Source organism: Macaca mulatta, chromosome 1 (genome assembly GCF_049350105.2).
Source record: "Macaca mulatta isolate MMU2019108-1 chromosome 1, T2T-MMU8v2.0, whole genome shotgun sequence".
NCBI lineage: Eukaryota > Metazoa > Chordata > Mammalia > Primates > Cercopithecidae > Macaca > Macaca mulatta.
The window spans coordinates 8,832,892-8,849,575 of NC_133406.1; the positions used below are offsets into that span (position 1 = coordinate 8,832,892).

General features: G+C 39.9%; 1 protein-coding gene across 1 annotated transcript in view; it reads right to left on the bottom strand.

The window, feature by feature from the left end:
- Positions 1-16,684, bottom strand: part of FMN2 (formin 2) — a 398,910-nt gene that overhangs the window by 222,249 nt on the left and 159,977 nt on the right. The window contains exon 7 of the mRNA XM_015127101.3: positions 8,614-8,701. Within this exon, the coding sequence (XP_014982587.3) occupies positions 8,614-8,701 (88 nt within the window). The remainder of the gene's footprint in view (positions 1-8,613; positions 8,702-16,684) is intronic.

Here is a 16,684-nt window from a genome sequence, read left to right on the forward strand (position 1 = left end):
ATGGAACGCTACACAGCCAAAAAAAGAACAGAATCATGTCCTTTGCAGTAACATGGATGCAGCTGGAGGCTATTTAAGTGAATTAAGGCAGGAACAGAAAAGCAAATACCACATGCTCTAACTTATAACTGGGAGCTAAACACCGGGTGCACATGGACACGAAGATGGCAACAATAGACACTGGGGACTCCTAGATGGGGGAGAAAGAGGGACAAAGATTGAAAAACTAACTATTGAGTATTCTTCTCAGTACCTGGGCGACAGGATCAATCAAACCCAAAACCTTAGCATCATGCAATATACCCAGATAACAAACCTACAAATGTACCCCTGAATCAAAACCAACATTGATTTTTTTAAAAAAAGGAAGTAATGGATTCTGGATTCTACTCCCTCCTTTTGTCCCATGGGCAAAGGCTTATCACAGAGTCTGTTCAGGGCAATGAAAAAAGGAAAAAAAAAAAAAAAAAAAACCTTTAAGTTATCTCTCTCACTGGTTGCCCTAAGTTTCAAACACCTCCAAAGCCTGCAGACATAGGTCATTTCCTAAGAAATACACGAAGGAAACTAACATTGATTGAGAGCTTAATATGGGTGCGGTGTGTGTACAAGAAGAACTCACTTAACGGCCTTTTGAACTCATGAGAAAACTGAGGACTAGAGATATAAAGTAATTTGCCCAGGTTTATTCAGTCAGTCAGTGGCAGAGCTGAGATTCAAATCTGTGTTGGACAGCTTGGGCTGCCATAACAAAATACTACAAACTGGGGTGCTTAAACAGAAATACATTTTCTCATCATTCTGAAAGCTGGGAAGTCTAAGATCAAGGTGCCAGCTGACTCAGTCACTGGTGATAATTCTCTTACAATAATAAGCATTTGTGTATCTAAACACATCTAAACCTAGAAAAAGTAACGTGATACACTACAACCTAGCTAGGTGACAGGAATTTTTCAACCCCATTATAATGTTATGGGACTACCATCACATACATGGTCTGTTGTTGACCAAAATGTTGTTACGTGGCATATGACTGTATTTCATTCATCTTTGCTTGGTTCAATCAAGAGCAAGGAACTCCTTTAATAATTTTCTTCAAAGAACTTTATCCTCATTTAATTCACAGATGTGAAAAAATTTCATAGTCAATATGCAAACTGCAAAATTTGTATAATATGACACAACATAATAAAGTCTGATAAATTTATTTTCAACTCTAAAAATGAAACAACTGGTAGCCAAAAGTATTATGCCTGTTTGCCAGTTTTGTTTCTGCATATGTTGCATGTTCTAATTTTATTAGGTAATACATGCTTCATTCAGTAACAAGCTAATACACTGCCCAGAGCAGACAGCCCTGAACTAGGAGTCAAAAAAATTGGATGTCCATTCTGGCCCTGTGGAGGTAAAGAACTAGGCAGACTTGATCTATAAACCTCAACTGCCTCCACTATAAAGTGGGAATTAACTACCCTCTTCTGGACAATTTTACACAACTATCACCAAGAATATTAGAGGGAAGGAGGCAGAAGAAGCAAAGTTCAAACCAACAGCTAATTCCATCTCTTCAAATACTAATAAAAAGATATGATTATAAAAGATTTTAGAATATGTATCCTGTTAAAGAAAATGTGGCACACATACACCATGGAATACTATGCAGCTGTAAAAAAGAATGCGATCATGTCCTTCGCAGGGACATAGGTGAAACTGGAAACCATCATTCTCAGCAAACTAACACAGGAACAGAAAACCAAACACCACATGTTCTCACTCCTAAGTGGGAGCTGAACAATGAGAACATATGGATATAGGGAGGGGAACATCACACACCAAGACCTGTCAGGGGGTAGGGGACAAAGGGAGGGATAGTATTAGGAGAAATACCTAATGCAGATGACGGATTAATGGGTGCAGCAAACCACCCAGGTACATGTATACCTATGTAACAAACCTGCACATTCTGCACATGTACCCCAGAACTTAAAGTATAATAAAAAATAAAAATAAATAAACAAATTTTAAAAAGAATATGTATCCTGTATGCCAACAGCAGTTCTCTTTTTGGTACCTGCTACATTAGGACGATTTCTTCCTAGACAATTATCAGAATAAGGCTTCTCAGCTTTGAATCCTTTTGAGGGAGGGAAATGACAGATCAAAACAGCAGCAACATGACACGATTCCGATGAGAAGTCATAATTAACACTGAGATCTCACTGGCATTTCTGATTGAAATCTAAAAGCCTGTGTATTGTCTTTGCAAGTTACCCTTAACTATATAATTTTAAATAAACTGTTTGGGAAAGCAATCATTAGGCTCAGAGATTAAATAATAAAAATAACTACAATTGTATTGACAGTATCAACTATATTTCTGATGGAATATTAGGTAGTTTACATTACTATCTCATTTAATTTTAAGACACACGATTTTCATAAATCATGTTTACACAGGATAGAACTTTCAGCAAGGAGGTCACATAGCATTCACTGCCCAAGGGCCCATAATTCCAGTTAGCTTTAGACAGGACAGATATAAAAGCCAGGAAGGAACCAGAGCCATTCAGACCCTGGGGTTGGTATCCCTGCAGTATATCGAAACGTGTTTCCATAAGTTTAATGTGTAAGACTGCTAAACAGATATTAGGTATTCCTTGTGATGAGATCTGTAATCTATTTTCAAATATTTTTGCAGAGGGAGTGTCTAAGAGACCACACCTCAGGGATGGCTGACCAGCACTGTGCAAGAAAGGCCATTCTCCAGAGGCAGTTAATGCAAGCTGCTCAGCTATCTCTATCTAAATCAACAATCGAGGCTTTAATACACACACTAATGTCTGAAATGGGCTTTCAATGGTGAAATTAAAGTCATTCTGGACATGTGGATTAGCTGAAATCTCTTAGAGATGCTCCACTACTACCTCTTCCATAGCTAGAATAAGAGTCTACTGGAGGCCAATAGCTTTGTTCTTTAAGGAAGCTGCCTGAGGCCTAGGACCTAAACAGTACTGGGTGCAGCCACTGGCTGAGTTGAGTTTCTAGATGTCTGGTGCAGACTATGAGGGTAGCAGATTCCTACCTCCGTGCAAAGCTTGTATATGTCTGAAGCAAACCTTTCAGATAAGATCACGGTGAGAGCCCCTATAAAGAGAGAGCTAGACAACCTCAAGTTTATGAAGCAGGGTTTTCAAACTATTTTGCTTGAGATGGCCAAGAAATACCAGTGTAATAAAGATCTGTGTGTGGGGAGGGTTCAGTCTGAAACTTGCTTCACTTCGATCTGGTAGTAGGGTGACAATACTACTAGCGTATTTGAAAAGTTTTTGGGGCCAGGTAAGGTGGCTCACACCTATAATCCCAGCACTTTGGGAGGCCGAGGCGGGTAGATCACTTGAGGTCAGGAGTTTGAGACTAGCCTGGCCAACATGGTGAAACCCTATCTCTACTAAAAACACAAGTTAGCTGGGTGTGGTGGCAGGTGGCTATAATCCTAGATACTCAGGAGGCTGAGGCATGAGAATCGCTTGAACCTGGGAGGTAGAGGTTGTAGTGAGCTGAGATTGCGTTACTGCACTATGCCTGGATGACAGAGCGAGACTCTGTCTCAAAAAAAAAAAAAAAAAAAAAAAAGGAAAAGTTTTCACTTTACATTTGTTATCCAGGCAACATTATCAATGACATCCCCTTCCAGTCTTAAAGTATCCCAGTTAGGATGATAAATTATATGGTATTTCTATCTAACCGTGACATTGTCGGGGGATAAAGCTGAACCTTATGGAATTGCAAATTCTTTTGCAACTACCGTTACCTATGAAAATGGACCTAAGATGTGTGAAGAGCACACTGACCCCTGAAATATGGACCAAATGTTGTAAAAAAAATTTAATCAATTTTCACAAAACTAAACTACCACTGTGAAGCTGTAGGATACTCTTATAATATCAATTTATGGGAATAACAGGCCAAAATCATTTGAAATCAGTCCCCCACTAACACCAGCTAAAAATGCTGAGTGAAACGTGTTTGTAAAATATCACAAAGACATCAAAGAGCTGACAAAATAATAAAGAATTACCGTGCTAAACAAAATGAAGAGAGAACTCAGAGAAGTGACACAGCTCGCGAACTGCTTTTGCCCTGAGTGTATCTGCCTATCCTAACAAATGTCAACTTTCTTGCGACAGTTTCACAGTGGCAGGGGCCAAATATCAAAGCCCAGAACCCACTCATCATAGAGATTCTAGACATACCCCACAATGAAATGGGACTCAAAGGGCTATACTGAGGGGAACCAACCCATTCCGTGGACATACAGTTAGCACTGGCTGAAGGGACCCCCCCACACCCCCCAAAGCTTGATTCAAGGTGATCCTAAACCCACAGTGCCCCCAGACCCTAGCACACACACACACACAAATGGTAAATCTTCTCTGGAAGGCACTTTCCTCTCAGACTTCAAATTAGTGTAAACCACAGAGTGAGACTTTTTCAGAGCTATTATAACTGTAGGACAGTTTGAACATTACCAAAGAGCCAGCAGCTCAGGCCTTCACTATAACTTTTATATACTAAACATACACAGGTAATTATTTTGGAATGCCTCCTTATATTTGCCGCATTAATAAACTGAGTCAAGAACCTGACGTCGGCCGGGCGCGGTGGCTCAAGCCTGTAATCCCAGCACTTTGGGAGGCCGAGACGGGCAGATCACGAGGTCAGGAGATCGAGACCATCCTGGCTAACACGGTGAAACCCCGTCTCTACTAAAAAAAAAATACAAAAAACTAGCCAGGCGAGGTGGCGGGCGCCTGTAGTCCCAGCTACTCGGGAGGCTGAGGCAGGAGAATGGCGTGAACCCGGGAGGCGGAGCTTGCAGTGAGCCCAGATCGCGCCACTGCACTCCAGCCTGGGCGACAGAGCGAGACTCCGTCTCAAAAAAAAAAAAAAAAAAGAATCTGACCTCTTCTCCTCTCTGCCTTTTGAATGTATGTGTTGCCGAGAATGCTCCACATCTGTTATCGTGGGAAATAACCTGTATTCAAATAACAGACTGAGCAAGTGGTGCTCAGTAGATGTGGTAGCAGGACCAGGATTAGAACTTTGATACCTAGAATCCAAGCCTTACACACGAATTACTCTAACGGAGCACTTTGAAATATAAATGTTACAAAGTAAATGCAACCCTAGAGTACTGACAGCAAAGAAGAGGAGAGAAAATGATTCTTGCTGTTTATTACAATATTACATAAACTTTGTTTTAGAGAAACCAGTGCTGGTGATAAGAAAAGCACAATCTTGGAGAAGCAGTGTGTCTGAATGAAAAAAAAAAATACTGGTTAATGAAGGGGCCCAAGTGCAAGTTCAACCTGTTCCACTAATGAGCTGTGTGATACTGAGAGGGAAACCGGAGCACTCACAGGTCTTCTTTTGCCTGTCAATAAAAATGCCGCATAGCCAAAGCAAGACTAAATACAAAGAACAGATCTGGAAGCATCATATTACCTGACTTCAAACTATACAATAAGGCCATAGTCAGCAAAACAGTATGGTACTGGTATAAAAACAGACACGTAGACCAATGAAACAAAGTGAAATACTTCCAGCCAACTGATCTTTGACAAAGCAAACAAAAACATAAAGTGAGGAAAGGACACTCTATTCAACAAATGGTGCTGGGATAATTGGCAAGACACTGTAGGAGAATGAAACTGGATCCTCATCTCTCACATTATACAAAAACCCACTCAAGATGGGTCCAGGACTTAAACCTAAGACCTGAAACTATAAAAATTCTAGAAGATAACACTGGGAAAACCCTTCTAGACATTGGCTTAAGCAAAGACTTCATGACCAAGAACCCAAAGCAAATGCAATGAAAACAAAGATAAATAGGTGGGACTTAACTAAACTAATGAGCTTCTGCATGGCAAAAGGAATAGTCAGCAGAGTAAACAGACAACCCACAGAGTGGGAGAAAGTGTTCACAATCTATACATCTGACAGAGGACCAATATCCAGAATCTACAAGGAATACAAACAAGTTAGCAAGAAGAAAACAAACAATTCCATCAAAAAGTGGGCTAAGGACATAAATAGACAATTCTCAAAAGAAGATATGCAAATGGCCAACAAACATGAAAAAATGCTCAGCATCACCAATGATCAGGGAAATGCAAATCAAAACCACAATGGGATACCACCTTACCCCTGCAAGAATGGCCATATTTTTAAAAATTAAAAAAAAATAGATGTTGGCATGGGTGCAGTGAAAAGGGAACATTTCTACACTGCTGGAGGGAATGTAACCCAGTACAACCGCTATGAAAAACAGTGTGCAGATTCCTTAAAGAACTAAAAGTAGAACTACCATTTGATCCAGCAGTCCTATTACTGGTCTACTCAGAGGAAAAGAAGCCATTATATGAAAAAGATACTTTTGTACATGCATGTTTATAGCAGCACAACTCGCAATTGCAAAAATATGGAACCAGCCTAAATGCCCATCAATCAATGAGTAGATAAAGAATTGTGGCATATTCCATATGATGAAATACTACTCAGCTATAAAAAGGAACGAATTAATGGCATTCGCAGCAACCTGGACGGAGCTGGAGACTATTTTTCTAAGTGAACTCAGGAATGTAAAACCAAACATTGTATGTTCTAACATTCATAAGTGAGAGCTAAGCTGTGAGGATGCAAAGGCATCAAAAGTGATACAATGGACTTTGGGGACTTGGGGGAACGGTGGGAGGGGGTAAGGAATAAAAGACTACAACTCAGGTTCAGTGTATACTGCTCGGGTGATGGGTGCACCAAAACCTCATAAATCATCACTAAAGAACTTACTCATGTAACCAAATACCACCTGTTCCCCAAAAACCTATAGAAATAAAAAATATTTTTTAAAAATGACACTAGAGGTCTAGATAAATTCTGTGGCCACTTCTATATCCAAAATCAATGATGTTTATGCTTCTGTGGATTTCTCAGTGGAGGCATATCCTGAGAGAAGTCAAGTTTACTCTAGAGGACACAAGCGATTCACACATCTAACTCCTGTTTGCAGACAATACACCAAGCCAGAACAGGACTTTGCCTGCAGGAGGGCACAACCTCTTACTGCTTTAGAATTGGAAAGCCGCCATATTAAAAAAAAAAAAAAAAAAAAGTGTACAGGGTTTCAAAGGGACTAAAGGAATCACTTAACATCTTAATGGGATAAAGTCTATGCATGATTCTGTATGACCCTTCAACTACCGCCTTTCATGCCATGTTATTGCTAGCGTTGCATGTTAAAGCAAGCAAATTTTCAGTGAACTCTCACTGGCTTTACCACAGACACAGATGTCAGGCGGACTCTTTTGTTCATAAGGTTCTCATTATCAACTCAACCCAAGTTGAATACTTGACTGAAGGAAAGAACCATATCATTATTTTCAGATTTCATCCTATGACTTAACTGGGCTACATCTGCCAGCTTTAGAAACACCAAGTACTGCCTGGCGCCAGCCTTGGCCTTCTCTTCGATGACTAGTACCCCAAATGTTTCAGCTTGAGGAAGTCTCCTCCCCATCAAAACAATGTAATAAAAACTGAAATTGTGATTAAGAGTTACTCATCAATTGACAGGCATACCAAGCTTGTGCTATTTATGAATTATCCCACACAAGATTTTCAGTCCAACAAATAGAATCCACATTCGTAAAGGGGTAAGCTAGAAAGCCAGTTAAATGCTTTCGTGATTATAAGGTCTGTGTTATTCTTGAAACCATATTTCTTTAATAGGTAAACTGGCATTCCACTGGATAATTCAATCTGCTTTAAATCTATTCTTAGGTTCTAGTCAGCTTAAGGGAGGCTCTGAATTTACACTTAATTCCTCTATTCACCTTTGGGCAGTATCTCTCAGCAAAAATGTCCTAAGAGGATACAGCATAAGAATGGTCATCAATTGTACAGTAGAATTCAAGTATTAAAATATTGACACTAAAGCTATTTATAAAATATTAAGAACCACCCTAATTCCAAACAGAAAATATTTCTGTTCCTATGTTGCAAACCTCACTCCCACGTGAAGGTACTAGGAGACAGGATCCTACGGGGTGGTCATTAGGTCACAAGGGTAGAATTCTCATGCACGGGATCAGTCCCTTTATAAAACAGACCAAGAGAACTCTCTTTCCTTCTTTCTGCCAGTTGAGGATACACGGAGAAGATGGCAGTCTGCGACCTGGAAGACGGCCCTCCCCAGAATGGAATATGCTGGCACCCTGATCTCGAACTTCCAGCCTCCTAGAACTGTGAGAAATAAACTTCTCTTATTTATCACCCACCAGTCTGGGGTACTTGGTTATAGTAGCCTGGACTAAGATAATAATGTCACATGAGAATGAGACTGTTAGTAAGGTATACAAATAACACCTCAGGCAAATTAATAGTAATCCTTCCAGAAACAATCATGGGAGATAGCTTGATCACACTTATGGGAAATATACTAACCTCAGTCTACACAGAAACCCTAAGTTTGAAATAACTTTACCACCAAACATCATATCCTTCAGCCCAAATTTTAATATTCAAAAGCTAAATTTTTATTCTGACACTTACCATGTTGTATGTCTTTCATATCTAAATGAAGACTAGACATTAGTATTCCAACTGCTTGTGATCTTTTGTTGCTTAATAACTTGACAACCTGCTCGAGAAAGAAAGTAAAAGGGGAAAACGTTAATTTGAACTCCAATATGCTTACTAGCATTTTAAAAAATCCTAAATGAAGAACAAATTAAGAGAAAATACCTCACATCATTACCTAAAGTATTCAAAACAGTTGGTTTTTTTAATGTTTGAAGAGTTTTTGGTTTTTATATCATAAATCTTCAAAATCCATCATTTTCCCCCATTATTCACCATCAGCCTCAAAGACATGTTTTTAACCAGTCTTTTGAGAGCCTGATCTGTCAACAAGTAAAATTTCTAATGGTCTAGGAAATTAGTCTGATCTCTGTAAAATCACAATTACACATATGATCATTTGCAGCCTGAGATTTGAAGTGTTCTTTTTTTTAATGTGAGTCTTGAAACACTGAAGCTTGAAACATGTCAACAAGTGAAGGGCAAAAAAAAAAAAAAAAAAATTACAAACATAGAGAATCTGCTAGATTAGTTTGGTTGTATCACGAAAATTTTTTTTTAAAAACATGCTTTCACTTGGGTCACATAGAAAGCTCACTATTTTACTGGAAGTTCCTCTCATTCTGCATTTGACCCACATTTTGGGGAGAACTTTCCTACTAATTAACAGAGGGATACAAGTATCATATTAAAATTGCTGCACCAGCACAATCTCAAGTCTGGATTTCCAGCAAGTCTCGAAGAATCAGGGCACACGATCCCATGGGAAGGTTTCCTAAAACAGAGGTGGGCAGGCTGTTACAGAACAGACAGATATTTTTTTGACCATGTTTTCCAGACAATAGCATCACCAGGAAATCCTGCTTATGAAACTGACCCAGGTCCTGATCGTGTGAAGGGCAGCATTTTCTATTTACTCCCAATGTTTTGTTTTAAATCTGCTTAAAACACTGGAGGAAAAGGAAAGAAAGTGGTTATAGTCAAATTACCAGAAGTGACAGCTGCCCTAACAGCTATTGCATCTGTGGACCCTGTCTTCCCTTATGGTTTAAGCTGGGTCAATCAGAATAGTAATAAAATAATCATACCCAACTGTTACACAAAGTCACAGAGTAAAACAATATTCTTAACAGCAATAATAGCACTCTGGGTGCCCCAGCATGGATAGGGTGGGGAATAAAACATAACACTTTCAGAAGGACCAACCACAAAAACCACCCTGACCTTTTTTGTTGTTGTTTGTTTGTTTTGAGATGGAGTCTCACTCTGTCACCCAGGATGGAGTGCAGTGGCGCGATCTCGGCTCACTGCAGCCTCCACCTCCCACATTCAAGTGAGTCTCATCCTCAGCCTCCCAAGTAGCTGGGACTACAGGCGCATGCCACCAAGCCTGGCTTTTTTTTTTTTTGTATTTTTAGCAGGAACCGGGTTTCACCATGTTGGCCAGACAGTTCTCGAACTCCTGACCTCAGGTGATCCACCCACCTCGGCCTCCCAAAGTGTTGAAATAACAGGCATAAACCACCGCTGCCCGGTCCTGCCCTAATCATTTCTGAAAGCCTCTGGGTAAGGCAGAGTATCTCCCGAAAGGCGCTGCTTTTGCAAAAGAAAAAACAACATATACATTTTGATTCTAAATTTACTCTTTAAACATTTCTCTAAATCCCACCTAGAAAAATGAGGTTATAACTAGAATATGAACCTATTAGTACAGTGAAGTATTTCTATCCATAGCATTGTCCTCTTGAGAGCTTAAAAAATAGGAATTTAGTATCAGAGAAGCAGAAGGTGTATACTCTGTCCTGAAAACCAGTTTCTAACCACAAGTCAGTGCAATCCGGGCCCAGTCATGCTGCTTGATGAAAATGCTTTTATTAAGGTTTTCTATCATTTTCTGGTTTCTCAATGCAATAGGCACGTTTCAAACCATGTATCATTTGACCTCCCTAGAGTATTGACATGTTGATCACACCCTTACGGTAACTTCTTTTCCAGGGCTCCTAACATTTCTTCTCAGTTCTTTTGAAGATGAATTATTCTGATTTCACCTTAAATATGTGCATAACCTACAGTTCTGTTCTCTGTATCTTATTCTCTTCACATTATAACCTATAATTTCTCCTGTAGAAACATACACGTCTGCATCTTCAACTTGGCAGTCTCCTACTTTCCAAAAAAAATCTCCATTTAAATTGTCCACATAATCTCCATTTGACATGTCTAAAATGACACACATGGATCAGTTCCGCCCCAACACTAGCAGCCAGCTTCTTCTCCTTTATGCTACATATTGAGATAAAGGCACCGCTGTTCTCCATCCGCCTAGCAACGTTAGGAATCTAGAAACCAGTCAAGACTCCTGCCTCTCCTTCACCTGCACACTCTGGTCTGGGATCGAGTCCTGCCAATTACAGCTCCTCTGTAGCTGTGGAAACCACCCTCCTCCTTAACTCTATTTTCAGCATTTACTTCTGTACTTTATCTTACACAGATACATGCAAACATTTCTGATGGGTCTGCCAAACTCTAGCCCAGTGGTTCTCAAAGTGTGTTCCTTGGACAAATGAGAACCACCATCACCTGGGAAGTTATCAAAAATCCAAGAAAAAGTTAGAGGGGAATTTCAAGACGGCTGACTGGAGGCACCTGGTACCCACCTCCTCCACAAACAAGAACTGAAATAGTGAGTAGGTAATCACAGGTCAAACAGATCACATTAGAGAGAACACTGGAATTCAAAAACTAAGTGACAGGAAACATGGGAGGCGAAGAAGAAGAGGGAAGTGGGGCAGTCTGCTCAGCCAGGACCAGCTGGGAGCCTAGACAGGCTCTCGAATGCAATAAAGGTTCTCCAGGCTCCCTCACGTAGTAGTCAGTGACCCCAGCAGCCCACATGTCCTCCACAGACTCCTGCAATCGTAGCCACGGGAGAACCCCACGATCCGCACAGGCCCTGAGGCTAACACAGGGAGCCACCCGGAGACCAGGAAGCAGCACACCTCCAGAGAGGCAGCGCACTGAGTTCCACTCACCTGCTGTGTCATAAGCAGTTACAGGAAGGCACTATTTTGAAATGCCAGCCCCACCAGACTGCATCCTGCCCTGGGGCCCAATAGCCCCTGCATCGCCACATCCCTGAGGCTCCCCTGATATCCTCAACTGCAGCCAGGGCCAAAGCACAAGCTTTTGCCAATGACCCTGCTACCCCTAGTATAAAGGCCTTTGTGCATTTAAGAGCACCCTGAGGATGGGGTACCCCACTTGCGGCTGCCATATAGAGCCACAGCACATGCTCCCCCAGTCAGCTGTTTACAACTGTGGCCACGGTAACTCCACCCTCCCCAGCAGGGCCTCAGGGCCACCACGCAGTTGCTGCCACCCTCACCCAGCCATTCTGCCAGGGTGGGGTGTGGGGGACCTGGGGTCCATCCCTATCCTGCTTACCACAGCCAGCACCCACATGTACCACCTAGGCGCCAGAGAACAGGGCCACTTAAACAAGTTAAAACAGTTAAAACCCACCCACTCCCCCAGTGCCCAAGCACACCATCCAGAGGCTTGGGAATGGCCCTGCTCCATTCACCCCCACTGGCACCTGAGCACTCCTTCTGGGGGCCTGAGGACAAACCCGCCCATCCTACTGCAAACACCACAACTAGCACTCACCCACCCACACCATCCACTCACCCATGCCACCTGCAAGCCTTGAGACTGCCCCGCGTGGCCTGTCACAGCCACTGCCAATAGCAGTGCAAACCACTTGGGAGCCTAAGCGTTGTCTCATCACTGCTCCTGCTGTCCCCAGCACCATGCCCACTGCCTAGGAGCCCAAGGACCCTCCCAGCCACCCAGCCCACTTCTTCCACTGCTGGCACCCAAGCAAGCCACCTGGAGGTCCAATTGGCCTGACTGAACCTGCTAATATCAGGGCCAGCATACACGACCCTAGGACCAAAGCACAGGTGTGCCCAGCCTGCCACTGCCACCTCAAGCACCTGCCAATGATTGAGGACTGGCCCACCTAGCATCCTCATCCCCAGCAAAACTTACCACAACCTCCACTAACAACCACACCCTAAGCCACTGAGGAAATTACAAGCACTACTGATACTTACGGAAGAAAAAATCATACAGAGACTACACTGCTGTATTCACCCAGAATGAAAGGCAAAACGCTACATCAAATCAATACCACAGATACATCTTCAGGAAAAAGTCCTCCCCTATAAAAGTAAATTCAAAAAAGTTGGAATAAGTGACTGTTATACCAGATGCACAGATATCAATGTAAATAAACAATAAACATAATAAAACAAAGAGATATTACACCTCCAAAGGAACATAATAATTCTCTAGCAATGAATTCTAATGAAAAAGATATTCATGAAGTTCCAGAAAAAGAATTCAAAATAATGATATTAAAGAATCTTAGTGATATACAAGACAACTCATATAAACAATACAAAGAAATTAGAAAACCAATTCAGGATATGAATGACAAATTTATCAAAAAGGTAGATCTCATAAAAAAGAACCAAACAGAAAATTCTGGGATGGAAGAATTCATTGAATAAAATACAAAACACATTAAACTAGATTAAGCAGAAGAAAGAATTTTATAACCTGAAGACAGGTCTTTTGAAATAATCTAGTCAGACAAAAATAAAGAATAAAGAATAAAAAAGAATGAACAGGCCAGGCGTGGTGGCTCTCGTCTGTAATTCCAGCACTTTGGGAGGCTGAAGCAAGCAGATAACAAGGTCAGGAGATTGAGATCATCCTGGCCAACATGGTGAAACCCCATCTCTACTTAAAAAAAAAAAAAATACAAAAATTAGCTGGGCCTAGTGGTGCGTGCCTGTAATCCCAGCTATTGGGGAGGCTGAGGCAGGAGAATCGCTTGTACCAGGGAGTCAGAAATTGCAATGAGGCAAGATTGCATCACTGAACACCAGCCTGGAAATACAGTGAGACTCTGTCTCAAAAAAAAAAAAAAAAAAAGAGCAAACAAAGACTACATCACACATGGGACGCCATAAAACAAACAAATATTTCAATTTTCAGTGTCCCAGAAGATGAAGAATAAATGAAAGGGATCAAAAACCCACTTAATGAAATAAGAGCTAAAAAAATTCCCAAGTCTAGTAAGAGATTTAGACATACAGATACAGGAAGGTCAGAAATCCCCAAATAGATACAGTTCAAAAAAATCTTCTCTGTGGCACATTAGAGTCAAACTGTCAAAAGTCACAGGCAAAGAACAAATTCTAAAAACAGCAAGAGATAAGCATCTAGTCACTTATAATAGAACCCCCCGTAAGAATAACAGCTGATTTCTCAGCAAAAACCTTACTTGCCAGGAGAGAATTAAATGATATATTCAAAGAGCTGAGAAAAAAAAAAAAAAAAAAAAAAACCTGCCAGCCAAGGATACTCTTCCCAGCAAAGTTACCCTTCATGATGGAGAAATACAGTCTTTCCTAGACAAGCAAAAGTTGAAGGTACTAATCACCAAAAGACTGGGCCTACAATAAAAGCTTATGGGAGTCCTATACCTGCAAGCAAAAAAATGCTATCTACCATCATGAAAGCATGCAAAAGTATAAAATCCACTGGTAGAGCAAACGCACAAATAAGGAAGAGGAAGGATCCAAATGTTGCCAATATAGAAAACCACAAAATCACAATGATGAACAATAAGAGAAAAAGAAAGGAGCAAAGGATATACAAAGCAATCAGAAATCAGTTAAGGAGGCCGGAAGCAGTGGCTCACACCTGTAATCCTGGTACTTTGGGAGGCTGAGGCAGGTGGATCACCTGAGGTCAGGAGTTTGAGACTAACCTGGCCGACATGGTGAAATCCCATCTCTACTAAAAATACAAAAATTAGCCAGGTAAGATGGCAGGCACCTGTAATCCCAGCTACTTGGAAGGCTGAGGCAGGATAATTGCTTGAACCCCGAAGGCGGAGATTGCACTGAGCTGAGACAGTGTCACTGCACTCCAGCCTGGGCAACAGAGTAAAACTCCATCTCAATAAATAAATATATATATATATATATATATATATATATAAATGAAATAAAAAAAAAAAGAAATCAATTAAGGAAATGACCTGAATTTGCCCTTACATATCAATAATAATCTTGAATGTAAACAGATTAAATTTTCCACTTATAAAGAAGATGATAACATGATAAAAGTTTCAGTTCAGCAAGAGGATGTATGTACCCAACAACAGAGTACACAGATATATAAAACATATTATTAGATCTAAAGGGAGAGACAGACTCAAATACAATAGTAGGAGACATCAACATTACACTCTCAGCAATAGTAGGATCATCTAGACAGAAAATTAACAAAGAAACCTAGGATATAAACTGTACTTTAGACCAAATGGACCTAACAGACATTTACAGAACACTGCATTCAACAGCTATAGAATACACATTCTTCTCATCATCACATGGAACATTCTCCAGAATAGATAATGTGTTAGGACACAAAAATATCAACAAATTTTAAATATCAAAATCATATCAAGTATCTTCTCAGATCTTAATGAAGTAAAAGTAGAAATCAGCAACAAGAGGAACTTTAGAAACAGCACAAATACATGGAAATTAAACAACACGCTCCTCAATGACTACTGAGTCAAGGAAGAAATTAAGGAAGAAATAAAAAAAGTTCCTAGAAACAAATGAAATTGGAAATACAAAACACCAAAACCTAAGAGATACAACAAAAGTAGTACTAAGAGGGAAGCTTAAAAAAATAAATGCCTACATCAAAAAAAGTAGAAAGATCTCAAATAAACAATCTAACAATGTATATCAAGCAACTAGAAAAGCAAGAACAAAATCAGTAGGAAGAAATAAGTAATGAAGATTAGAACAGAACTAAACAAAATAAAGACTTAAAAAAAACCCACAAAGAATCAACAAAATAAAAAGTTAATTTTATGAAAAGATAAACAAAATTGATGAACTGCTAGCTAGACTAACCAAGAAAAAGAGAGAGAAGACCCAAATAAACAAAATCAGAAATTAAAAATGAGACATTACAACTGATACCACAGAAATACAAAAGATCATCAGAGACTATTATGAACAACTATACAATAATATACTGGAAAATCTAGAGGAAATGAATAAATTCCTGGACACATACAATCTACTGAGATTGAATCAAGAAGAAATGGAAAACCAGAACAGACTAACAATGAGTTGTGAGATTGAATCAGTAATAAAAAGTCTCCCAACAGGAATAGATGGTGTCACTGCCAAATTCTACCAAATGTACCAAGAACACTAATTTTCCTCAAACTCTTCTGCCCCGCAAAAAAACAACAGAAGAGAAGGGAATGCTCCCTAATTTATTCCACAAGGTCAGCATTACCCTGATACCAAAACCAGATAAGAATACAACAAAAAAAGAAAACTACAGTCCAATATCCTGATGAACAGTGATACAAAAATCCTTAACAAAATACTAACAAGTTAAGTTCAACAGCACATCCAAAAAAAAAAAAAATACCATAATCAGTGAGATTTATCATCCCAGGGATGCAAAAATGGTTGTACATATGCAAATCAATAAATGTGATTTATCAAATCAAGAGAGTGAAAAACAAAAGCCATATGATCATCTCAATGGACACAGAAAAAGCAGTTGATAAAATTCAACATTCCTTCATGATAAAAATTCTCAATAATCTAGGTATAGTAGGAACATATGTCAACTTAATAGAGGCATATATGACAAACCCACAGCTAACATCATACTGAATGGGGAAATGCTGAAAGCCTTTCCTCTAATAATTGGAACAAGACAAGGATGCTCACTTTCACCGCTCCTAGTTAACATAGTGCTAGAATTCCTAGCCAGTGAAATCAGGCAAGAGAAAGAAATAAAAGGATTCCAAATTGAAAGACAGGAAGTCAAACTGTTTCTCTTTACAAATGACATAAGCTTATATCTAGAAAATATAAGATGCCACAAAAAACCCATTAGTTCTGATGAAACTCAGTAAAGTTGCAGT